This window comes from Equus asinus, chromosome 7 (genome assembly GCF_041296235.1).
Source record: "Equus asinus isolate D_3611 breed Donkey chromosome 7, EquAss-T2T_v2, whole genome shotgun sequence".
Lineage (NCBI taxonomy): Eukaryota > Metazoa > Chordata > Mammalia > Perissodactyla > Equidae > Equus > Equus asinus.
Genome location: NC_091796.1, coordinates 61,007,720 through 61,035,020, shown reverse-complemented (window position 1 = coordinate 61,035,020; position 27,301 = coordinate 61,007,720). Strand labels below are relative to the sequence as shown.

The 27,301-nt window shown below is 36.8% G+C and overlaps 1 protein-coding gene across 8 annotated transcripts in view; it reads left to right on the top strand.

Annotated features, from left to right (window-relative positions):
- Window positions 1-27,301, top strand: part of PTPRM (protein tyrosine phosphatase receptor type M) — a 779,977-nt gene that overhangs the window by 467,501 nt on the left and 285,175 nt on the right. For all 8 annotated transcript variants that reach the window (XM_044773425.2, XM_070513580.1, XM_044773424.2 and 5 more), the window contains exons 8-9: window positions 17,662-17,970; window positions 22,808-22,917. In XM_044773425.2, the coding sequence (XP_044629360.2) occupies window positions 17,662-17,970; window positions 22,808-22,917 (419 nt within the window). The remainder of the gene's footprint in view (window positions 1-17,661; window positions 17,971-22,807; window positions 22,918-27,301) is intronic.

Here is a 27,301-nt window from a genome sequence, read left to right as displayed (position 1 = left end):
TTTGTGCCTGCTGCATCTGACTCATCATTTGCTCTTGCTCCAAGGGATTAGTGAATGAAAAAGTGCCCAGAAATGCAGGGAAATGAGCACTAACCCAAGGAAAGGTGGTTTTCAATTTTGGAAGACTTTATTCTTTGCTAAGAATTCAACTTCAGAAAGGATGAAAAAAAGCTAAGATATTTTTTACTGTTTATTATATCAATAACCTGTTTATTACATAAGTAACCCATTAGAATTATTGTGGATCCTCATGAAAATGTCTAATTAATTTTCAACATGGTAAAAATCATGAGTATTTTAAACTAAACTGAACACTAGATGGCAAATGAATGTTCTACCTTATTAAGATTATTCAATATATTCCATAGTTTTTCAATCACTTCTAAGCAATATTCAAGGCAGCATACTTCTCAGTTAGGTTTTTTTAAAAAGTTTTTGTAGCAAATAAGCAGAATTAAAAGTGAAAGAAATGTGTATAGTGAACTGTGATTAATTTTCAAAAGTTGAGTGAAAAATTAACTGTTATAATAACCCTTATTATTATTATCCTTATTATGCTTGTGATTATTACAACAAGTTCCCTTGTTATTTTACTAAAGAAGGTGATACCTGGAGAACATAGCAAGTTAAAAAAAGAAAAAATAGCACCAAGCAACCTAAGAACAAAAATGTGCTGTATTATATCTGCCCCACAACCTGCTTTCTCCAGGTGTTAAATTAATATTATATGTGACCATGTTTGTAATGCAGGGGTTCCTCACCAGGTGGGACGAGGGCGCTGCCCTCACCCAAGACAGCTGATGTCAGAAGCTGGGGAAGTGGGAGGAGTGAGGTCAGAATGCACGAAATGGCACGGGGTTCTTGGGGGCTTTGTGACCCAGCCCTCTTCATCTTTGTGAACTGTGGAGATGAGAATGTCTAGAACTTTTTCCAGTTGAGTACTATGAGATCAGGGGACAAAAGTTCATTTGAAGGAGAAGTTTGGGGTAGTTATTTATAAATAAATGTAATAGACGACTCCTGAAAGGAATATAGAGCAGATGACCGGCCTGGGAGAGTGTTGAAATAAATAACTATGAATCAGCACATCTTCAATAAATAATTGATTGATTTTCTGGCTTTCAGGAAAACAGCAAAGAGAAAAAAATCCACATTGCCGTTCTATTTTTCAAATAAAAAAATTGAGCTTTCTCATATTACCATAGCCATAATATTTGAAAGGGTTAGGAAGGTAACATTGCAGAGTCATAAAGGTGGGAAAATGATGTTAATCCCATACAAAAACCACTTTTAGAGTAAAATTGATGCTGAAATGGTGCTAATCTGATAGCAAAATCTGGAGATAATTCAGCAGAGAGGTAAACTACACTACAAAAGCAGCAAATTTTTTTTTTTTATTTTGAGGAAGATTAGCCCTGAGCTAACTACTGCCAATCCTCCTCTTTTTGCTGAGGGAGACTGGCCCTGAGCTAACATCCATGCCCACCTTCTTCTACTTTATACGTGGGACGCCTACCACAGCATGGCTTGCCAAGCGGTGCCTTGTCCCCACCCAGAATCTGAACCCACGAACACCGGGCCGCCAAAGCAGAATGTGTGCACTTAACCGCTGCACCACCAGGCTGGCCCCACAATTTTTTTTTTAAGTTGTTTGTTTGGAGGAGCAGAAATAATTTCAAGTTAGAACCTTTGTTTTTTCTCTCACCTTTTTAAAATAAAAGAAACTGGTCCATTTCTTCCTCTGGTGATCCTTCTTTCTGTCCTGCTATTGACAGTCTTCAGTGGGATGCTGGCAACATGCTGTCCTTCCAGAACTGAGTTTTCTACCCTTTCATTCTCCAAGCTTCCCTAGAAGATTAGAAGGATGGAAAACTTAGGTTATTAAATACAAACTTATCAATCATATGTGATTTTAAATTGAAGAAAGCTCTTTTTAAAACAAGTTGTTGATGAAAACACAGAAGAATAATTATAGTATAGCAATCAATTGAGCACAGTCAAGTGTGGTGTTTTGTGAAACCATTTGCCTAGACTCATAAACAACTTCAAACAGAAAACTGTTTAATCATATAAAGATTGTAAATACCAAAGTAGGAGGCTCCGAACAGGTAAAAAGGTTTTAAATAGCATTTATCTGCTTGGTATCAACCAGAGAGAATAGTTCCTGTAGGTAGAAGTAAAATTGTGTTTGATTGGCTTTTTTCCAACACTGATTACATTACTTCTGTAACAAAGAGTGAATGGTGTGGGTACCCTTTTGCTTTGGGTAAAATATCAGATCCAGACATCCAAGGCTTTTTGTGTGTTTCACAGCTTTATGAGGGTCAGAGAAGGTCAAAATGCAATGCAAACCAATTTTTGACAGTTCTGAAAAATTTTGTGAAAATCATTTTGCCTCCTTCTACTCTATATAGTCTGAAATAAATACCAAGGAAGCCTTTTACTGCAGACTCGTTTTTATTTCATACAAGAATTTCTTGTAAAGTTCATCTATAGGATGCATTGCAATTTGTTCATGCCAGTGCATCAAAACAACTGAAGATTCTAATTCTACTGTGTAGCAGTAGTGTTCCTTCTATGGTGATGAACTTTACACTTTGGAAATGTCACCGAGGAACTCAGGCAAAAATAGACTGTTCCTGTGGTTAGTAGAAGCCATGTTTATAGTGCCAGTGCGATGTCTTTAACACAGGAAAGTAAAACAGAGATGCAGGTCACAAGAAAGAACTTGGAAAGGCTTTTTGTAGAAAATTAGTAAATACTGGAGAAAAGAAGATGTTTCCTGAATTGACTTATGAAAACAAAGGAACTGAGCAAGATGCTTGTTGTTTATTACATGTTACTATCCTTTTATCAAATCTGTTGATTAGCAAATATAGGCAACTTCAAGGATAAAGCATTCATGTTAGACGTGGGATCAGTGCTTAATGAACTTGATGGTTACAGAACACAAATAAAACATATAGAAACAAAACCAACATATGGACATTAGGATTTTGACTACATGGGTCAATGAAAGTTTCTGAGTTTTTATTTTAACTAGGAAGAAATAGTCATAAAAACGATTGATTTTTGAGCCAAGATTGAAAGGAATTGAAGGCTACTTTTTGGGAGATAAAAAGATAACTATTGCCGCATGTTTATGGCTTAGTGAGAGCAGAGATACCAATTTTGGAGGGAGAACTGTATTTGGGGCACAGCAGGCAGATTTGCTTGACTGGTGAAGAAAGTAAGGATGATGATGTGATCTGTTGATAGTTGTGACTTACCAATGGAAGCATTTTTTATTTGGTTCCAATGATAAGGGGACATCAATTAGAAGTCCTTCCATTGATTCAGATAAACTGTTGAATATGAAAGGCATTCTGGCAGTGGCATGAGGGAGAAAGAAGATTAGGGAGGAGTAAGTATAATTGGTAACTTTGTGAAAAATGCAATTTAAGTATTTTATGTACATAAATGAATATTAAAGTCTGGTAAATGGTATTAGTTTGTTGTAAAAACAATACCTCATCAACCTCACAGCATATCCACTTCTGCAGACCTGGTTTATCATAAGTTTTGAAATTATTCATTAAAAATGTCTTCTCTAAGAACTTTTGGTATATGCAGCATATATATATATATATATTTGGTAGAAAGCATGTCTTTTTGATCATGTAACTTGCACATTTTGAACAGCACACAAACGCATACACATCTACATACACACACACACACTTATTCAAACAGGTCCACGGCATACAGTTGTGCAGGCCATGCATTGCACAAACATATGGTGCCCATTCATAGCATAAGACACATAGATTTGTATATTTTATTGTGGCAGTTTTCCCGCAGATGACAATAAGTGCGTTGAGGAAGGGGCCCTCTTTCTGATGTTCACAAAGTTGCCATGTGGGCTAGCCATGACTTTAGACAGTTCTCTGTCTTGTGCTCTCTCCTTCTTGGTGTGACAGTCCTCAGTTCTCTTTTGGATCTTGCTGTAAGTATCCAAGAATGAAAGAGAAAGAGGTTCAGAAGTTTGGGCAGGGGAAGGGGGAAGCAGTAACTGTACCCAAAGTGTCAGAGCCAGGCTGAGCACCAGGCCTGAGACTCAGCTTTCAGGATCCAGACGTTGGGTTTCAGGGAAGAGAACATTACTGGTGTGAAGCCTGTTACACCTTGTGAGGAGAGGGCTTTCTGTGCTTTTCAAGTCAGAGGTCTCCATCCATGGGTGTATATCCAGGACAGTTAAATATTCAGTGATATGTTATCTTGCTTCCCTTAAGTGTGGCTGGTAGAAATCATAGTCTTTCTCTCATAAGAAGTGAAGATAGGCTGTTCTCCAGGAAGGAAATTTCAAAGAGCCAACAATGTTTCTGGGATATTTGTGTCTTCCCTGTAAACTTTTTTCTTTTTTTTTGAAGTTATTATGTCATATTCATATAAACAATAGAATATATGTAACTTACATAAATTGTGCAGCATAACAATAATTGACTCATCAGAGTGAAAATAAAGCATCCTTAGAACTTCTGCATCTAACTGTGCTTCCCATTTTATCCCTTTGCCTCCAGGGCAGAGGTAACCCGCATCATGAGTTTTCATGTAAAGTTTTCCTTTGCTCTTCTGTTACTTTGTTAAAATAGTTTTATCACATATTTATGTTCTTAATTCACTTTTGCTTGTTTTTCACTTTTATAAAGTTGTATCATAGTACTCTTCTGTGACTTGAGTTTTTCATTCTGTTCTATGTTTCTAAGGTTGATAGTTGGTTTATTCGTTTTCACTATACAGTAGTATAATTTTCCATTGTATGAATATTTATCTGTTTTCTTGTCAGTAGATATTTGGGTAGTTTCCACATTTTTCTTTCTTATTCTTTTGTCAACAGTGCTGCTAAGAACATTTCTGTACATATCTCCTAGTGCCCCCAGGGAGTAATATCTCTAGGAATGTGTTTATCACTCTTTGGCTGCAGTATGAAATATATTGCACATTGTGACACAGTGTACATGCACCTGTAAATTTGCAGGAGAGTGTGTGTATATACCTGAAACAGAAATTGCACACTACAGTCCTCACCTTTCAACCTAAAATGCATTCTAATGTTTTAGTTTCTATTCTCTACAACAAATGCTAGTCTGAGTCTAAGACCCAGAGACCCAGCCTGTACTCTGAAAAGCACTCCTCTCTGTCTGAAGTTTCTCAAACTTGAATGTGCAAAGGAAGGTTCCGCCTCAGGAGGTCAGAGGGGGCCCTGAGCACCTGCATTTCTAATGAGCTTCCTGGTGCAGCCACTACTGCTGGGGGGAGAACTAGGCTTTGAGCAGCGCGGCGTTAGGCTGTTTCCCGAGCTGCTCTCGCTCGAGGTGAGAATCACTAGGGCTGCTTCATAAGATGCAAGTACTGTGGCTTCTTTTCAGGACCAGCAAATCAGACTCTCTGGGGAAAACGCCTAGGAAGCTTGATATTTAAAAAGTGTTCCAGATTATTCTTATCATCAGAGAAGTTTAAAAGGACTGTTCTAAGACATATACCTAAGCATACAACTGCTGATTTGAGTGTTCAAATGTTTATCTCACAAGATGATGCCAAGCTGTCTTCCGCTGCGGCTACACCAGTTCACACTCTCATTTCTGTTGACCTACATCTTGCCAGCAGTTAGTGTGAACAAACGTCTTAATGTTTGCTATTCTGGTTGTTATAAAATGGAACCTCACTGTGACCTTAGTTAATTTGCATTTCTCAGATTAGTACTAACTTCGAACATATCTTCATATGTTTATGGTCTGTTTTTTTCTTCTTCTGTGAAATTCCTTTTCTTAGCTTTCACCCATTTTTCTTTTGAGTTGTCATCTTTTTCTTGTGATTTGTGGGCATTCTGTATGTGTTCTAGATACCTCTCCTTTGTTAAATGGTTGCCAGTATCTCCTGCCCTGTGGCTTGCCTTTTTATGTTTCTATGAAATGCCTACTTGTCCTTATTCTATTTGGTTGTTTCCCTTTTCCTACCAAGAATAAACTTATGTCTTAGCTTTTCATTTTCTTTATGGTACAACTTTGTAAACATAAGTTCTTCATTTTAATGCAGTATAAATTAGCAGGCTTTTCATTGATACTGGTGCTTTTTGTTTCTTATTTAAGAAATACTTGTTTACGCTGAGATAATCCCCCACATATTTTAATAAAAATTTAAATTTTTTTATATTTAAGCTTTTGTTTTTTTTTTGAGGAAGATCAGCCCTGAGCTAACATCTGCTGCCAGTCCTCCTCTTTTTGCTGAGGAAGACTGACCCTGAGCTAACATCCGTGCCCATCTTCCTCTACTTTATATGTGGGACGCCTACCACAGCATGGCTTGCCAAGTGGTGCCATGTCCGCACCCAGGATCTGAACCGGTGAACCCTGGGCCACCGAAGCAAAATGTGCACACTTAACCACTGAGCCACTGGTCCAGCCCCTATGTTTAAGCTTTTAATTTAGAAGGAATTGATTTGTGTGAGGCACAGAGTAGGAATCCACTTTCTTTTTTTTTCCACTATGGATAGAGTTTTCACAGCACCATTTTTTCCCCAGGAGTCAGAATTATAATGCCACTTGTGTCATATGTTAGCTTTCCTTTCTGCTCCATGTCTGTTCTTCCAGCAGTGCCACACTGTTTAGTTACTGTAGCTTTGAAATAACTCTTGCTGTCTGATAGGACAAGTTTCTCTATTCCATTCTCCAGGAGTGTTATGACTGGAGGCCTGTGTTCTTTATTTATTATAGAATCAACATCAAATTTCTCAAAACTCTAATTAGATTTTGATTGAAATGGCACTGATTCCATAGATTACCTTGGGGAGAACTGATACCTTCATAGTATTGAGTCTTTCTATTCATGAACATGTTATAGCTCTCCAGTTATTTTGATCCTCACTAATTCCTTACAATAAATTTGGGATTTTTATTTATTATGGTTCTCTTGTAAGATTTATTCCTGCGTACCTTATATATTTTGGTTCTATTGTAAATGGTATCTTTTTAAATTAGTGTTTCAGTTTGTTGTTGATATGTAGAAATACAGAGTTCTAAGTATTAATCTCATATTCAGCCACCTTGCTAAACCTTTGCTGTTTCTTACACTTTGTAGTTCCTGCATGTGTGCTAAGACATTCACAGTGTCTGTGTATAATGAGAGTTCTGTTTTTTCCTTTTCAATTCTGATACCTTTTATTTCCTACCATATTGGCTAGAACTTCAAGGAAAATGTTCGATAGGGGCAGTGATGGTTTGTATTCTTGCATAGTTCCTGAATGTGTTGCCATTAAGAACAGTGTTTGCTGATCAGGTTGTGAAACTTCATCCTGTTCTTAATTTGCCAGAAGTTTTTCTTATATTGAATGGCAATTTTAACAAATGTTCTTTCTCTGTCTGTTGAAGTGGTCATATGTTTTTCTTTTTTAATTTTAAATGTGATGAATTACATTTATAGATTTTTAATGTTAAACCCTCCTACTTAATCTAACATGGTCATGCAGTGTTATCAGTTTCATAAATATATGGCTGGATTTGAATATTTTGTTTAGAATTTTTTAATTAATGCTCTTGAATAAAAAATATTGCTCACACACATTATCCTTGTTTGCTTTTGGTATTAAGACATCAATTGCTTCATATATTTTAGGGCTATCTTATTTGGTACGTAAGAATTTACAATTGTTATATCTTCTTGATAAATTGAAACTTTTATCATTATGTATCAAATGTATTTTATCATTATTATCTGTGACCCTTAATTCAACTACTCTGTGTTTCTTTTGATTAATATTTGCCAATTATTTTTTCTGTTTTTTTTTAAAGTGAGGAGGATTTGCCCTGAGCTAACATCTGTGCCAGTCTTCCTCTATTTTGTATGTGGGTCACTGCTACAGCATGACCACTGACAAGTCGTGTGGGTCTGCACCCGGGAACTGAACCTGGGCCACCAAAGTGGAGCATGCCAAACTTAACCACTAGGCCATGGGGCTGGCCCCAATTATCTTTTTTATATTGTTTTACTTTCAACTTGATGTGTACATATGGCTTAGATTTATGCCTTACAAACAGGATATTAATTTTACATTGAGTCTAATACTCTGGATCTTTTAATTGACAAGATTCCATTTATATTTATTGTGATTAATATATTTGGACTTGTTTCTTCCAAAACAAATCCAACTATGCTAGTATTAGACTTGGCTTTTTTCTTTAGTAATAGTATTAGACTATTTTTTTCCTGTGAGTGTATTAGGTTTTTAAAAATCATTCTTCTTCTTTAGTATTGCAAAAATTATCACTCTAGTGCCATTTTTATAGTGGTTACTCCAGAAAACTTGCCATGCATACTTAACAAAGTCTATACATTGCATTTTAACAAAGTGTGTACTTGACACAGTCTGTAATGTTAAACTCCTCTCTCCTGACGCTGTAGGATGGTACACCATCCCCACTCGGAGCTTCCCCTCCCTGCTTATATTGATCTTGCTGGTGGTTTAATTCTACATCGTTTTTTAAACTCTCTCAAATAGACATTTTCAAATATAAATTTAGCTATTTCTTTGCTCATCATTTCTCCTAGCATCTCACATCCTCCTTCAAATATCTTTTTTTCTTCCTGAAGTTTATTCTTTCTTTTAGGTTATTGGCAGTAAACTCAAGTCAGTTTTGATTCTTTGAAATCATCTTTATATCACCTTTATTTGTTGAGGGATAATTTTATTAGCTATGCAGTTCCAAGTTGACACATTTTCTCCTAGCACTTAGTATACATTTTCCCCTCTTTTCTGCCTTCTGTGGTTGTTGTTGAGAAATATTCTGTCAATCAAATTACCATCACTTTGTAAGTGATACATCTTTCCTCTCTACATGCTTTTAAGATCTTCTCCTTGATTTTGGTGCCTGTAATTAATTACACTATGTCTAAGTGTGGACTTAATTTCATTTGTTCTTTTTTTAATGTATGTTATACTTTCCTTATCTTTTAGTTGGTGGCTTTTGTCAATTCTGGAAATTTCTCAGACATTATGTCTTCAGGTAGTACCTCCCCTCTATCCTCTCTGTTCTCCTCCTAGAATTGAATTAAAAATAAGTTAGACCCTCTGTGGGCCGGCCCCGTGGCTGAGTGGTTAAGTTCGCGCACTCTACTTCAGCGGCCCAGGGTTTTGCCGGTTCGAATCCTGGGTGCAGACATGGCACCACTCATCAGGCCATGCTGAGGCAGCATCCCACATGCCACAACTAGAAGGACCCACAACTAAAAATACACAACTATTTACCGGGGGGCTTTGGGGAGAAAAAGGAAAAATAAAATTAAAAAAAATAATAAGTTAGATCCTCAAATTCTGTCCTCCATCTCTCTGTCTTATTTTCTATTGCTTTCCTCTTTCTAGTACTCTATGCTACATTCTAAGATAATTGCTTCCGATCTATCTTCTAGTTCATCAGTCCTCTCCTAAGCTGTGTTCAATCTTGCTGTCTTATCCATCCATTTAGCTTTTGTTATATTTCAGTTTTTTTATTTCTAAAAGTTATATTTGGTTGTTTTTAAATTGGCTTGGTCATTTTTCAGAGTGACATGCTCATTTTTGTGATTACAGTTTTCAATTTGAAAGTGTGAGTCAAGTTTGATATTCTACCTGTGATAAATTTGGGGATCTAAATCTGTTGTTTCATATTTCTACTGACTTTCACTCATAGTAGCTTGTTTCCTAGGTTTTTGGTGATCTCTGCTAATAAGCTTATATTTGGTTGGTCTTTATCTTTGAAAACAAAGGACCTAATTAGGGATGATTTCATTCGAAATAGATTTTTGTTCATGTCTGCTGGGATTCAAGAGATAGTACTGACTATGGATGCTTTAGACACTTCCAAGTATCTGTCTTAACCTAGGAGCATCAGGTTCAGCTTCTCTATGGTGCCCCTGACCAACGGTTGGTTTTTAGATTGCAGAGCTGATATATGTTGCTCTTTAGATTGCAGAGTTATCATGTCAGCTTACACTTTTTTTTAGACAAGGGACACAGTGTGAGGTGCCAATGGAGACACATCACGTCATATGCAGTAAAAAATTATCTTATGCTGGATCTGATTGTTTTGAAGTGGGAGGGCCCTTCTATGTAGATTATGTGCCATTTTGTTGTAATCAGAAATCTTAATGATTATTTTAGGAATTTATTATCTGACAATTTATTAATTTATCTAATCCTCTATTTAATGAGTTTGAATGTTTTATTTTATTTTGCTCTGATACAAATACATATAATGATATGATGAGTGGTTATTGGGAGAGATTCCTAACATAAATACTTGTCAAACAGTGTTTCTATAGTCAAAGAAAGAAATGGTGCTGTACAAAATAAATTTTTATTTCAAATATTATGTCAAATATGCAGTTCATAAAATGGTCCCACATTAGACTTTGCTTATTTACGTTTACTGGAACCGGTACCAATAATTCAAAATTTATCATCAAGAAGCGGCATTAGCTGTTTAGCCTTGAAATAGAATCTGTTTGGGGGAAAAGAACATCTGAATATTGTTTTCCTTTTGGAGAGCAATTTGACCTTATCTAGTACACTTAAATATGTGCAAGCTCTACAAGCCAGCAGTCCTACTTTTTGTGTTCACCCAAAGGAAACTGGGGCCAAGGGGGCATATAGAGAGGGATGCTCATCGTACAGCACTGTGATAGAGAAGGAGTAGACTCACCCTATCTGTTCCCCAATAAGGAAGGGAAAAGTAAACAATGGTTTATTTATTTAACGGAATTCTGTACACCAGTTAAAATGATCTACGTGATCTATCTGTACTAAACTCGATTACATGTTTCAACTTGGCTAATGTGGAATGAAACCTCAAGTTGCAAAGAATGGTAACATTTATGTAAAATTTTAAGCATCCCAGATATATTTAATAAAAGTACAAAAACATGTCTGGGAATGAAACATAATAATCTTGAGACGCCTGCAGAAATGTGAAAAGGATTTATATCAGTAATATTTTATTGCTTTAGTAAAAAGCAATCTGAAGCAAAACACAAATGTTAACATTTGGTATTAGTCAGTACACAGGTGATTGTTTTATTTTGTACTTTTCAATGTGTTTTAAAGGTTTTATTACTTACAATTTTTTCTTAAAAAATTACTTAAAATTAAACCTTAAATTAATCCCAAGAAAAAATAATACTTTATATTTAATAGAATAACATCTTTCAACCATTGTGGGACTCCTAGCCTTATTTTGTACAGTTCATCAATTCAGGCAGAATAAAGTATGACAAATGCTATTGCCATTCAGTACCTTATCAAAGCTGGTATTTCTTTGTTTTGGAAGGTGTCAATAGTAATTTGTTTACTGCCTGTTTTTTCCAACCTCCATTCAACAAACTCTTAAGAGTTTTACATTTAAAAATTCTTTTAAAAAATTATCCTAAAAGCGTTGGTGACATTATCCTGGAACCAGACACCATGGGTGACTGACGAAAGGCCTAGGATATATTCTTTTACTTGGTTTTTTAAATGTACAAACCAGACCAGGAACTAAGCAAAGCATTTGTGCATGCTGCTCTTTCAGGGCCACCTAACGCCGCTAGAGAATGCTCCCTCCAGACTCTCAGTGGTTGCTCCTGGTTAGAGTGCGTGTGCAGCCTTCCCTCTTGCCTGAAAGGATCTGCATTCCCAGTTAGTTGTGTCCTAGTTTTGTCATGTAAGACAATCCTTTCCTTTTCCCATAAACCATGAGTAGGAATTCCAGCTTTCTACTGTGATCAAAATTAAACTGATCAATATCATCAATATGTGGATAGTCCATTTCCCAGCAACATGGAGTCATAGGTTACTTACCTTTATGATTTAGGCTAAGTTCAAACCAGCACTTGGAAAACACATTGTGGAGAACATGTGCATCCTAAACTAAGAAATGGAGTAGAATGTTTGATTCTATGTAAGGCTTGGCATCGCTACCCTTTCATTCATTTATTCAGTAAGACTGTTTCTCATCTCTTAAATTAGTACTATCTTTGAAATTCAGTCTATTATTTAAGAAGACACTATTCTTTAATATAGGATTATGTGATATATTTAAAAAGAACGGATGATTTTTCAAGAGCATTTCTTGATTCTAATCATGATAAAATGTAAAAATTATTAATGTGAAGTGTATTTTGGTAAAAGAGACTATTCAAATTCATATAATTTTTATGACGTTTTAATTTATTCAATTATATCACAGGTTTATAGATACTTATAGATAGCATAAATTGAAGATTGATATATTTCAAATTTTCAACTTTACCACAAAGGGCACTTTATAAATTCTGGAAAACATTGACTAATTCAAAAACTATAGCTATGTTACTTGAAAATAGTGCCGTGCCTTGAATCCTTGCTGCTTAGGAATATTGAATGACTGGGTAGGTCAATGTAATATTAGTTAATCAGGTCTTTGCTCTGATTTAACTGAATAAAGTAAGTAAAGCTATTACTTTATTATTTTGTCACCTTCTTTTGTGTGACTAGTGAGGGAGAAATACAGTAGCTGAAGGTGCCAAAGAGGGCCCACCGTGCAATTTTGGTTATTACTCCTTTTATTCTAATAGACCTCTGGATAGTTCATGAAGAGGTAGAAAAGAGAAACCTGTTAGCAAGAGCATTGGTTTGTAATCTGCGTTTTTGATTATCAATGACAGGATCCTAAAATTACACCCAAATATCTCTCCCAAGTTCTGAAATTGAGTTTCTGAAAAAGCACTGGAGTAGTAATAGAAGGTAAAGTGCAGAGTTCCAGAGAAATGAGCTGTGAATTGAACCTGCAGTGGAAATTGATCCTAACGGTCAGTTTCTACCCTCATTTGTAGAAAAACAGGACGGAATGTAGAAGGAGCCAGGATCACTGATTAAATAGGATGCTAAAGTGCTGGAGGCTAGAACTAGGCTTGCTGGTCCCTCAGGTCAAGATTGCAACTATCAGACTTCTCTGCTTGAAACCCGGCTCAAACTGGCAGAAAGAGAACAAAATGAAAAATGCTGCTCATGCCAGCAGAGAAATCGGTAAGAACTCCCTGACTAAGCTTGGGCTGCGACAGCCATTGCACTACTTAAAGAGGCCATTCTAGTCTCTTATCATGAGTCAGTGTGCCCAGATTGGACCAAGTGGCCTCATGATTCATGCCAGCTGGGCTTCATGATACCCCTTCCAGTGTGGCCAGGGGTGCGAGAGTCAAGAGAAATGACCTTGGAATCAACTTGCATCTTTAGGATTGTGAGGAAAGAGAAGCAAATATCCTACAACTAGTGGTCCTGTGAATATAATTTATTACCCTGTTATCTAACCCTGAGAGATTATTTTCAGCACATAGAAAGTGAGTAATAGTATGCCAAGTTTTTTTGGCAGTGTTTGTATTCTGCTCCCAGCAATGGAGTATGAGTTGTAATTAGCCTACTGAAATTACACACTTCTGGTTATGAAGTTGCTATTTCTTTCCTACAGTGTGAGACATTCCTACAGTGATGCCCTTCAAAGTCCTCAGTGATCGTCAGTGTACTCACTGGAGTAAAGGTCTCTGTGGAGTGCCTCACTCACAGCGAGCAGCACACTGACAGAAACGGTTCAGGTATAAACACTGAAGATAAAGGTGCTATGAAACATTAATTTAAGATGTAACCATTATAAGCCATTGCTAGATCAGAACTCAGTTTTGCATAATGGCAGAAGGAAAGAAAAAAGCAATGAAATATGGCAGTTTGCTTAGGATGAGTTGAAAAGGTTGTTGGATTTCCTTTATCATTGGACTTAGCCTATCAATGCTATTGTCAAAGGAGGACGTTATCACAGGCACTTGGTAGCACACGATACTCAATTTATGTGACTGGATGTATCTGTGTTTTACTAGCCATTTTCCCAACTTACTCACTCTTGCCTTTGGGCTCTGGCAAGAGAAAATGACAGCGTTTCATCTAAGGTGGACCGTGTCACCTGTGTATTGATTCAAGTTCTCTCTTCAGCTGTTGATGAATGGGAGAAGTATGTAGCAATCAGAGTCAAAGTAGCTTTCATCCCTACCCCCATTGATTTGATTGACCTTGCCATGTTGGTATCGACATATCAGGAGACACAACAGAACCGTACTATAGGCAAAGGCCCACAAAGGAAATACTCTGTTTGGAAGGCTTCTGTGAGATAGTTTTGTTTTTGTAAATTGGGAACTTGAAGATGCAAGCCAGTGAGCAAAGGCTCTTTTCCTCTAAGACTTAGACCTCATACAGCCTCTTTCTCTAGGCTGTTAATTACCATTCATGACAACAGAGTCTCTGGGGTCGTGGTCATAGAGATGGTTGGTTGTTTTGTGCTAGGCCTAGCTATTTTACTTGGCATATTTAAGGAAAGTTTGAGATATAATTTTACCATTATGGGATTCTAAGAGGTAATAAGAAAGAGGAAGGGAACATGCATTTCAGGAAAATTTGACCAGTAGACAGATAGAACCCTTGTTTTTTAATCCTGGAGCTTAATTCAAGTGTGTATTTTCTTGGCTAAGGAATACTGAGATGAAGCAGGCTTATTTATGCAGTGGAAAGTAGTTTTCTAGTGAAATTAAGTGAGAACTGCATTGCTTGTTTAAACTAATATCTGAAGCATTTAGTCATTTTATTAGTCAGTACAATTGATGAAAACCTTAGGAAAATGCTTTGGAACAGTCCTTGTGGAAACTTGTGATTAATAAAGAAAGGGGCGAAGAGATGCATGTTAATCTGTTTATGCATAAGGGATCTGGAGCTTATTAAACGTTTTTGTAAACACTCAACTAATGAAACATTAGATAAAATTAGACCTTTCCTTTAAATTATAAAAAGTCACTAGACTGGGGGCCAGCCTGGTGGCACAGTGGTTAAGTTCACATGCTCCGCTTCAGTGGCTTGAGGTTCACTGGTTTGGATCCCGGGTGCAGACCTATGCACTGCTTATCAAGCCATGCTGTGGCAGGCATCCCACGTATAAAATAGAGGAAGATGAGCACAGATGTTAGCTCAGGGCCAGTCTTTCAACAACACAGATGGACCTGGAGGGAATTATGTTAAGTGAAATAAGCCAGATAGAGAAGGACAATCTCTGTATGACTCCATTCATATGAGGAATTTAAACATGTGGACAAAGAGAACGGATTAGCAGCTACCAGGGGAAAGAGGGGTGGGGGATGGGCACAAAGGGTGAAGGGGTGCACCTACAACACGACTGACAAACAATAATGTACAGATGAAATTTCACAAGATGGTAAACTATCATAAACTCAATAAAAATTAACTTAAAAAAAGTCACTAGACTGGAAAAAACGCCCAGTGTTATTTCTAAATAACTTATTTATGATATTTTCCGTAACACTAGTAATTTAAATATAAAAAATTAATAATAAGGAACATCCCATGAGAATGCCACTCAAGATTCCCTGGGGGAGTTTTCGTCTCACTTGTCCTTGGTTCCTAGAGTTATTACAGGATGGAGTAGCAATGATCACTGTTAACCTTGTTTTATGGTTTGAGCAGGTATCTGGCAGATTAATCCTATCTAGCATATATGAAACTCAAACATTGGGGCCAGCCCTGTGGCCAAGTGGTTAAGTTCTCACACTGTGCTTAGGCAGCTCGGGGTTTGCCAGTTTGGATCCTGGGTGTGGACCTAGCGCCACTCCAGGCCATGCTGTAGCAGCGTCCCACATAGAAGAACTAGAGTGAACTACAACTAGGATGTACAACTATGTACTGCGGCTTTGGGGAGAAAAACAGGGAGATTGGCAACAGATGTTAGCCTAAGGCCAATCTTCCCCACCGCCACCTCCCAACCCCAAGAAAAGAATTCAGCTGAAAGAAAACCCAAGAGTGAGTTTCTTAAAAAAAAAAAAAAAAAAAAAAACCCCACAAAACATGATTTCACTTGAAACGTTTTCATTTGTTGGAGGTCACAGGGAAAGAGGATGATTCTAGGTTCTCTCTAGGTCTTCAATGATGAAGAAAACAAGCAATTTATGCATAAATGGAAATCAAGAAATGAACTTAAGTACTAATCCCAACAAATATCCAGCAGCCACACAGTAGAGGTCGGGCTGCCTGGGGAAGCTGAGCTGGGGACCGTGGCCTGGACCCCTCTTCTATGGAGTTAGGAGACAGGAGAAGGATTCTTCACCACTTTTGTCCCAAGATTAACTACATGGAATCTTGATTATAGTTCACGTTCTTTGGTCATGTCTTAGGTGGAGTTTTGGTATCTTTAACGTCCTCATTTCTTTCAATCCGATTTTCTTTATTTTGGTAGAGACTGCAGTAGAGTTGAAGCAGCATATGTTTAGTTGTCAGATAGGAATTCAAGTGCCCCAGTCAAACCTTGACCTTGGTCAAGTTGTTGAACCAAGCTTAGCCACAATTTTATCATCCATGTATTGGGGAGGATGGTACTTAATCCACAGGATTGTTTTGAGGAATAGAGACTATATATAAAGCAACTTGCATGTAGTAAGTGCACACTCAGTAAATGGTAGCTGTTATTTCTCAAGTTCTCATGCTTATTTCCCTTACCAATTGTAGATCTTTTTACATTCATATATGATGGCCACAATTCAGGAAAAGAAAACTCAAATATATGGATCAAATGTATTTATGGGTCTACCAAAGCAGAGCATTTCAGATCAGTTCTCCCCAAACCCATGAAAGGTGAAAGTTTTAGAACAGTGTATGGCACATAGTAAGTGCTCAATAAATATTTTCTGTGTTTAGTTTTGTATTTTCATACTAAGTTTAAGCTTCCTCTGTGTATATTCTTTTTTTCAAATCATTCAAAATGCTTATATTCCCTGCATGTCATTTAGATTTCTAAGCTTGAAGCTCTGTACCTGGGGCTTAAGCTAAGGAATAATAACTAAGACATTGTCAGCGATAGGAAAGAACTACTTTCACCTTAATTGTTTGGAATTCTATACAAATCAGAACCCAAAAAGGCCTGGAGTTCTGCTCAGAAGTTTATGTTCTCCAATCATTATATTTCATGCTGAATTCACAAGCATTTATTCTTATGTTTTCCAATTGCATAATTGCAAGTTAATTTTAAAAGATAAAATATGTGTATAATTAACATTTAGATTGGTTTTGTGTATCAGAGACCCAGAGGCGAAGAGCTTTAAATAAAAGCATTGTATTTCTCCCTGATAAAAATTTTGCAAGTTCAGGGATGGTATGATAGCTCAGTGATTATCAGGAATTCTGTCTCCTTCTTCACCATTGCTTTGAATTCCAATGCACCTCATGGTCCATTATGGCTGCATGAGCTCCAAACATCATATCCTCAATCCAGCTAATAGGAAGGAAAAATGGACAAAGATGGTGAGCCACTTCCTTTCAAGGATACCTCCCAGAAACTGTTCTTGACATATCATCTTATGTGCCACTCACTGGAATGTAGGCACATGGCCACACCTTGCTGAAGACGCTGAACATTTTAGTCTTTATTTTCAGTGGCCTTATGCCCAGCTGTGATTTAGGGATTTTATTACTCTGGAAGAAGAGGAGAGCAGGTACTGGGGACAAGTAGGACTATCTTTGACATGTGGGCATCACCAGAACTTTTATAATTCTTTCTCTTATGTCGTCTTTTTTCTTCTTTTCTTTTCTAATAGATCCCATGCGTGGCCCAAGAAAACTGGAAGTAGTAGAAGTTAAATCTCGTCAAATCACTATCCGCTGGGAGCCATTTGGCTACAACGTAACTCGTTGCCATAGTTATAATCTTACAGTTCACTACTGTTACCAAGTCGGAGGACAGGAACAAGTGCGGGAAGAAGTAAGCTGGGATACAGATAATTCCCACCCCCAGCATACAATCACCAACCTCTCACCATATACCAACGTTAGTGTGAAACTCGTCCTCATGAATCCTGAGGGACGGAGGGAAAGTCAAGAACTCATAGTACAGACAGATGAAGATCGTGAGTACTTTCAAGTAATATGCTTGTGTGAAATAGATATTCTTTTAAAAAAGCAGCTTTTCTTTCTTTTAAATTGAGATCTTTGTAATGAAACTGGAAGAAAGAACTACTTACTGTGTTGAACAGCACAAATGTGTGTCTGTGCTTCTGAGTACTTAAGCATTGACTGAAAAAGGTAAAGGGCATGAAGATGTAGGATTTTAATTCTTTATGAGTCATATAATTACTTTTCTCTATGCTGTGGTTCTTGTTCAACTTTTATTATCGTGTTGGACTGAAGAGTTGTTGTTTGGGGTATCAGGTAATTTAAATGAAATGGTTACTTAAATGTATTTAAATGGCATTCTGAAACATTTTTCATAGTTCAGATAAAAATTCAGTACAGAACAGAGGCTGCCCTTGCTTTTAGCACCACCTCATTAGGGTGGTGGTCATGAAAAACATACTTTCCCACAGGAACAATGTTGTAATCGGATATTACGTCAATAAACAAGGGTTTAACAAATAAACCATGCACATTTCCAGCAACTCATCAAAAAAAGCAAATACACAATTGCAATAAACCTCTAAAATAATTTAAAATAGTAAAATTACACCTTGAATCCCAGAGCATGGATCTAAATGTGCTTTTCCTCTGATTATAAAGGGGACTGTCATGTACAACAATGTGTTCCTACAGCACATAAAATACAGTGATAATGTTTCATACATTTGCCGTGAAATTCATTTGCTAGGGGTCAGAATAAGTGGCAAAGACCTTGGAACCCATTAAATGAATACTCTTACTTTTCCTGGGAAGATAGATGTTTAACTTTCTGTTTCTTCATGCAGCTGATTATGCCCTTTGATCGTTGATTATAACATGAATTAAATGTTTATAATAACACTTTATTGTTCCACTTAAAGAGCTGCCAAAGTATTTTGGAATGTTTATTACCTGTGCAATACCATGCATATTGCTGTAGAAGAAGAACATCGAAACAGCCAGAGTAAAGGAGGAGTTCACCCCACATCCTTCTCTTTTCTTTTTTGTAGCCCCTCAAGTCCTGCCTGTGTTGGCTGCTCTCAAATAGCTGTCCTATTACAATTACTTTTGTAAGCAGTATTAGTTTGATACAAGTCACTCAGTCAAGGCTGAGATTGGAAGCCCTATTTCTGTTTCTTCCAACTCTTTTTCATCTCCCGGGAAAGAGGAAAGAAGGTGTCGGTATTGTCAATAGGTCCATCTCTGGACCCTTCCTCCCCTACATTTCTGTATTTAATTTGGTCGTAGCTCCTGTTGTTTCTACTTCCAAAATGGGAGATTGTTCTTGTCTCTCAACTTCCAGGACCTATGTTCAGATCCTCATTATTTAATGCTGAAATCTCTGTAATGGTTTCAACTCTTCTTTGTGTTCCAGCTTTTTCCATTCCAATGGCCCCCTACGCAGTCATTAAACTAATCTTTAAAAATACGTTTGCATCATGTCACTCTCTCCACAAGAGCTTTAAATGATTCTCTTTTTCCAAGTCTTGATTTTCAAGGGCTTCTTTATTCTTGGCTCATACTCTAGAACTAACAACTTTTCCTCCACTGCAGTCATTCTGCAAAGATCTCACCTCAAATTCGCTCCTGTATGCAACACTCCTTGCATCCTGGGCTCTTCCTCATTGTCTGTTCTCCTCTCCCATGTGCCTTCCCACCTGGCTGCATTTCAATTTCATCTCCTCCCCTACGTGCTGAAGTTCTCCTCAAGCTTCAGATTCTTCATAAAACTGTTTCCAACTCTTCCAGCCGTCTTACTCTCATCCTTCTGAAATTATTTGCACTTACTGATCCTTAATTCTCTAAGCCTCAATTTCGTCTTCTGAGAAATAAGAATAATAACAATTCTCAGGTGTATTAGGGTTAGAAGAAATTTACATAGAGAGCTGTTTGTAGCTGCCAGAGGCGGGCCTTTAACAAATGATTATTATTGTTATTGTTGTAACGATTCAAAGCAACTCATGGTGACCCTTTCTTGTTCTCTCTTTCGTTATATATAAATTTTTTTCTCTTAACTATAAACTACTTGAGAGAAGAAGCCATCTGTTTTTCTTCTATAGCAACATGCATGATATTTAGTAGGTAATAAACACAAAAATATTTTATTAGTCTTTAAATAAAACAGTAAATTTGTCGGTAATCATTTAATTCGTGTTCCAATCAACAGTAATGTTTTCATCAATGAGAGAGGGAGATAAATGCAGGCATTTCTAGAGGTGAGTGGATAGATATGTCTTGCTGAGCATGAACCCACTCTAAACCTTTGGGTTTTAGACAGGGATCTGACATGAGCTAGGAATTCTCTCAAGTTCTGTCAAAACATGAGATCAGAATAACTTCTATTTTTGTTTGTTTAAATTAACTTGCTAGTCCCTGAGGTGCATGCATTATTTCCAAATAAAAATCTATTGTTTCATAGCACACTGCCATGTAGTTAATTAGAAAAACTTTTATTTAAAATTGTATTTCCTGGGGTCGACTCACTGGTGTAGTGGTTAAGTTCATGCACTCCCTTTTGGTGGCCCAGGGTTCACAGGTTCAGATCCCCATCTCGGATCCCCTGCGTGGACCTAGCTAGGACCATTCGCCAAGCCACACTGTGGCAGCTTCCCAGGTAAAATACAGGAGGATTGGCACAGATGTTGGCTCAGCAACAGTCTTCCTCAAGCAAAAAGAGGAAGATTGGCAACAGATGTTAGCTCAAGGCCAATATTCCTCACACACACACACACACACACACACACACACTATATTTCCTAACAACAACAACAAAAATTACTTCAAAAAAGAGAAAAGAAAAACAGAAGTACAGTAATTGTCAAACAATACCAAGTTTGAGGAGAAAAATAATTGTGGAGTCACTTTATTTATCTACCATTCACAAAGGCTATAATTCATTGAACATTGTGAGTTTTGTTGTAGTATAATATTTTTATTGAATTGTTTATTTCATGAGAAAGTATGTGGGAAAAATTATCTTTTTATTACTGTTTAGAGTGTCACAAGACAGAATAGGGCTCAATTCTACAAACTTAGAAATTAAGGCTATATATCCCACATCCTGAATTCCTAGGACTTCCATGAATAGATACTGGGCCTAAGTTCCTACGAGGTACTGTCTTCCCTAATTTAATTAGCTTGCCTGGTGTTTTGTTTCAATTCACTTTATCTCTTCCTGACATAAGGCAATTTTTTCAATGTTTCTATTTTTTAATTTTTATTTTTAAGTTTATTTATATTTATTCTTTATTGAAATACAGTTGACATACAATATGATGTTAGTTTCAAGTGTACAACATAGTGATTTGCTATTTCAATATACATTACAAAATGATCACCATGTTAACTCTACTCACCATCTGTCACCATACAAAGTTATTACAGTATTGTTGACTATATTCCCTGGGCTGTACATTCCACCCCATGACTTACTGATTTTATAACTGGAAGTTTGTACCTCTTAATCCCCTTCACTCATTTTACCCTGTTCCCCTCTGGCAACTCCTAGTTTGTTCTGTGTATGTATGAGTCTGTTTCTGTTTTGTTTTGTTTGTTCATTTGTTTGTTTTCCATATTCCACATAGAAGTGAAATCATGTGGTATTTGTCTTTCTCTGTCTTATTTCACTTACCATAGTACCTCTAGGTCCATCCATGTTGTCCCAAATGGCAAGATTTCATTCCTTTTTATGGCTGAGTATTATTCCATTATATTTATATACACCACATCTTTTTTACTCTTTCATCCATTGATGGACACTTGGGTTGCTTCCATATCTTGGCTATTGTGAATAATGTTGCAGTGAACATAAGGGTACCTCTGTCTTTCACATTAGTGTATTTGTTTTCTTCAAGTAAATGCCCAGAAGTGGAATTGCTGGATTGAATGGCAGTTCTATTTTTAATTTTTTGAGGAACCTCCATTCTGTTTTTCATAGTGACTACACCAATTATATTCCCACCAACAGTGCACAAGTGTTCCCTTTTCTCTACATCCTTGCCAACACTTGTTATTTGTTGTTGTTTTTGATGATAGCCCTTCTAACAAGTGTGAGGTGGTATCTCATTGTGGTTTTGATTTGCATTTCCCTGATGATTAGTGATGGTGAGCATCTTTTCATGTTGGTCTTCAATATGTCTTCTTTGGAAAAATGTCTATTCAGGTCCTATACAAAAGTATAAAAAAGTGTTGTTCCTTCTGTGCTGAAAGTAAGGGCCCTATCAGCAACTCAGTATAGAAAGAATGAAATAAGTAACAGATCAGTAAGTGCAAATCAATACAATGTGTGAAAAGAGTATAAAGTGCAGGGCTGCTTGGGCACATAGTAAAGTAGAATGATCTGGACTTGTCACCCAATTGGGGCGTTGACAGATCGAGAGTTGGAGACACCTCAGGATCCCGAGCCTGGATAACTAGGCTCAGTCACCGTTGACTGAGATAGGTAGTAGTGTAGAAAGAAATAGACTTTAGGGCCAAGTAAAGAAGTTTGGTTTCAGTATTGAAGGCTGCCATGATCTAATCCCAGTTTACATTTATTACTGCATCTCCCATTACTGAGAGATTACTGATTACTGAGCTTTGTCCAGTTGATTCAAACTTTAAAGAAAAAAGTGATAGAATTATTTTCTTTATAAGGATGGTGTAACCAAAATGGTTTTAAATTTTGGATCTTCAAAAGAAAATTGAGGGTATCTATGTGCTATTAAAATCTTGTGCCTCAATAGAGAGCTAAAAACCTATCAAGTCTAGAAAAATCTAGTTTAGGGGGAGTTTGTTACTCAAACATTTATCAATTTTTTTTTCCCCTTCTAGTGCCAGGTGCTGTTCCTACTGAATCCATCCAAGGAAGTGCCTTTGAGGAGAAGATATTTCTTCAGTGGCGAGAACCCATTCAAACGTACGGTATCATCACTTTATATGAGGTAGTGTACACATTCGTTAGTAATTTAATTTTTTATTTTAATTTTTATGATATCTAGGCTCTCTAGTATTAAAAAATGCATAATGACATTCCTTTTAAGAAGTTGAATGTCTTTAATAGTTATAATGGTTACTGTATAAAATCAAAAAAATTAAAACTGAGTTTTTGACTTATGTATAATTTCAGAATGTATATTTATAATAATTTGAATATTTCCAGATTATATGTTATTATATGTAAAGATGCAACTTAATATTAAAAAATCACCTTTATTAAAAACAATAGCTATTTTGTAGAGTATATTGATTAGGAGGCAATTGCAGAATCCAATTCTTGCTAGCTATAAAATATTTTACTACTGAATTATAAACACTGATTATCCAATTAGCAAAGTCAGCAGGTATTGCCACAGGAATAACAATACAATAATGTCTTTTGTTTTCTTAGTATTAGCAAAACACCCTTTAGACTTCTGTGACGTAGTTTTGTCTACTCAGGCATATCAAATGGTTGAATGATAGAAAGCAGAGAAGAACTTGATGAATTATTCAAGGAAAAATAACAGCAATAATGGGGTGGCAGTCATCATCACAGCTGTATGAGCATCATTTCACTATGGCTATTGTCATAGAAACAAGCAGGTGCATTTTTTTTAAGCTAGCATTTATTTGAATGCAAATTCAACAAAATTATATGTTGTTAGGTTTCTAAAAATCGCGGCAGTTGCTCCTGTGGAAGCTCTGCCTGAATACCTTTCAGAACTACAGACAAAAGCCTGAGCAGATCAGCTGTCAGGCGGTAATCACTGGTAACCCTCCTGACCCAGCTGGCCTCACATGTATGTTTCCTTATCCCTTTTGAAAATTGGTACTGAAATGCCAAAAAGTACTGTTTTTAATTGAAAGCCAAACAAAGTAAGGGAAAAGATAAAAGAAAAAAGTTGATTTTCATGTTAAGTTACTGATGCTGTTTATTGGCTGCTTCATTGTAAAAGAATTGAGTGTTAGGAAAATCCATGGCTCAGCTTTAGTAGAGCTAAGTTTTATAATTAAACAAGTTCGCAATTTTTTCTCAGCGATCAGAATCTTTTATAATCTTATAATAACTATAGTTAATATTTTGGCCCCAAGACCATTTGGCAGTCTCAGTTTTGGAAATTCTTACCTAAGAATAACAGAATATTTTACTAGAAAAGATACAGTCTTTGAAGCCAATGTTAAGTTCCAAGAAATAGGTCTATCTGTCCTAAAAATCACATGTTGATATCTAGACAGACAGAAAATAATAGCCAGATTCTTTCTGATCCTACTGAACATTTATCTTTGGGCAATAAGTAACTTTAATGTGAAAACAATAGGAATAATAATTTAAAAGAAGAACCCATTAATCTCTCTGACTTCAGCAGCCCGGATCTCCCAGTTGAACACTGATCTAAATGCCACGACAATGGGGATACGTCAGTGTGTCATAAATCAGGGTTTTAAAAATCAGATATAGGTAAGTAGAGCAGCATGGTTCATTTTTTTAGGTACTGAGGGAAAATGTCAAATGTGTGAATCATGCTTAAGTGGTTAAATATAAGTTTTCTGACTTCCATCTTTCTTTCTCTTCCCCCCATGTTTTCTAGAAGCAGGAGGGAGGGAGTCTCAGGTTCCTCTGGGTAGGCCTTACATGGGGTCTCAGGAGGGAGCTCTTCTTTAGTTAAGATGCACTACATGCTCTGATTCGCCCAGCTTGTGCCAGAGTCTACGACAGACATAGCTTCCTCCTGGAGCTGAGGGCTGATGTTGAACCAGACTTGGTCCCCTCTCTGCAGAACCCGTCTCCTGCAGCAGACGTCATGCTGAGGAAGTAGAACAGTTGCCCAAAAGGAAAGAGGGACCTTAGGAACAGTGTATTCTGTCATAGAAACACACTTGACTATAGGTAAAATTTAGGGGAGGTAAATTTTCATAATTGGAAAAAAGCTTACTAACAAGTGGTACAGGGGTTCTTTAGGGCAGGGAGCACACTGGATAGTTTCTGAAGGAGAGAAAAAAAAACAGATTGAATGCTGTAGATGTAAATGGGTATGCCATGGGTTCAGGTTATTCTCAAGTTCTCTCTTTACCTCTTATGAAAGGTATACCAAACCGTTAATGATTGGAAAATGCTGACGACATCATTTTTTGTCATGAGTTACGGTAATTTACAACATTAAAGCATTCTTCTGATCTTAGTCTTTGCCCTAATTTCCCCCTGACATCCATCTTCAGCCTTCTCCGAGCCTGTCCTTTCTGTATTCCCCACCTTTGTTCCAGCTCCAGCCTTCCTCCTACCTTTCCTCCCTATCTGCCATTTCATTTTATCAGAGTCATCTTCCTAAAACCTGGGACTTATAGTTACACGCTTCCTCAACAGCTATCAACATTTTTGTGTTATCAAGTTATAAATCTAATATTGTTCTCTGAAACAATATTTTAGGTATAGAAGTAGTCAAAATAAAATATCCTTGCTTGCCAATTTCACATTCCAGATGTAATTACTATTAACAATTAGATACATGTCCTTCCAAATTTTACAAGGTAGCAATTATAGGGAAAGTTCATTTATGAATATAGATGGATAAAATTTAATAAATGTTAGCAAATCCAGCATTTTATCACAAGAATAACATGCCATATAAGGTCCCCACCTCACATCATACAGAAATAAATACCAAATAGATTCATGATCTAAATGCAAAACTTAAACTCTAAGAAAAATAAGGAAGACATTTTTGTAATATGTCTTTCTAAGCTTGACATAAAGCCCAAGTCATTTTTTAAAAGATTGACAGATTTGGTTATAGAAGAATTTAAACTTCTGAATGATGAAAGATACCACAAAGAAAGTCTACATACAAACAGAGGACTTGGAGAAATGATTTTCAATATTATAGCAGTCATGGGCTTGTGGCTGTAATGTACAGAGACGATATGGATTAACAAGAAATAGATAAAACACTCCATTAGAAAAAAAATGGACAAAGAATAAGAGCAGGCAACTTATAGGAAAAAAATCCGAATGACATGTAAGCATGTGAAAAGATACCTACCCTACCTTACTAATGATTAAGAAAGCAATAAAACAAGCGCTACAGAAACTACGTTCGTAGGTATCAAGTGTTAAGGAGAAATGTGGGGAAATATGTGCACGCCTAGACTGTTAATGGGAAGATACATTTGCAACTTCTTTTGTAGGTAATTTGAGGGTATCTATCAAAATTTAGACATTGTGTATCACATCTGTTTCCAAAAGTTTATCAGTCACTAATACTCCCAAATACACAGTATTTCCACTGTACCACACTAAATTTACATGGCTCATAGTTGCCTAGTGACGACAAAAGTATACAAAAGTGTTGTCCCTTCTTGCTAAAAGTAAGGGCCCTATCAGCAACTCAGTATAGAGAGAATGAAATAAGTAACAGATCAGTAAGTGCAAATCAATACAATGTGTGAAAAGAGTATAAAGTGCAGGGCTGCTTGGGCACATAGTAAAGTAGAATGATCTGGACTTGTCACCCAATTGGGGCGTTGACAGATCGAGAGTTGGAGACACCTCAGGATCCCGAGCCTGGATAACTAGGCTCAGTCACCGTTGACTGAGATAGGTAGTAGTGTAGAAAGAAATAAATACTTTAGGGCCAAGTAAAGAAGTTTGGTTTCAGTATTGAAGGCTGCCATGATCTAATCCCAGTTTACATTTATTACTGCATCTCCCATTGTTTTTCTTCTGGAATTTAAGGAGCCATGAATATGGAATTTTCTTTTCTCCAAGAACCTTCTCAACTGTCATACCACCTGTTTTTGCTTATATCTTTCTTCTGTCCTGATGCCCTCCCCTCCATTCTCCTCCTATGAGACTTCTGTTTATCTTTCAGTGTTTCACTCAAATACTGTACTTTTCCCTGAAGCATCCTAGATCCTTTCCTTCCCTGAAATCAGACTTAATTATTTGTTCCTTTGATTGCTTGGACCTCCATTAAAGGACTGTATTTAACGCTGAATGGAATTACAATCAACTCACACTCCCTAGAAGATTTTGGTTCCTCTCCTGGTCAAAGATTATGTCTTATTACATTTTGGTTCTCTATGAATCCCTCAGTTTAGAATTTGAAACTTTAAGTGGAGGAGGGGAAGATACTTTTGGAATATTTCAGGCACTTACATACAAATCAGAAATCATCCAACAAAACAGCAGTTGACTCCATCTCATCTAAATTTAACCCCTAGGTATGTTGTTTGCTTTTCAGTTTGCTTTTGACTTGAGTCATCCCATAACATTACCTAGATCCAACACTGGAACGTGAGTGTTCCCTATAGAGGCTTCATTAAAACTGCTTTGGTTAGAAGGGCAAAAAT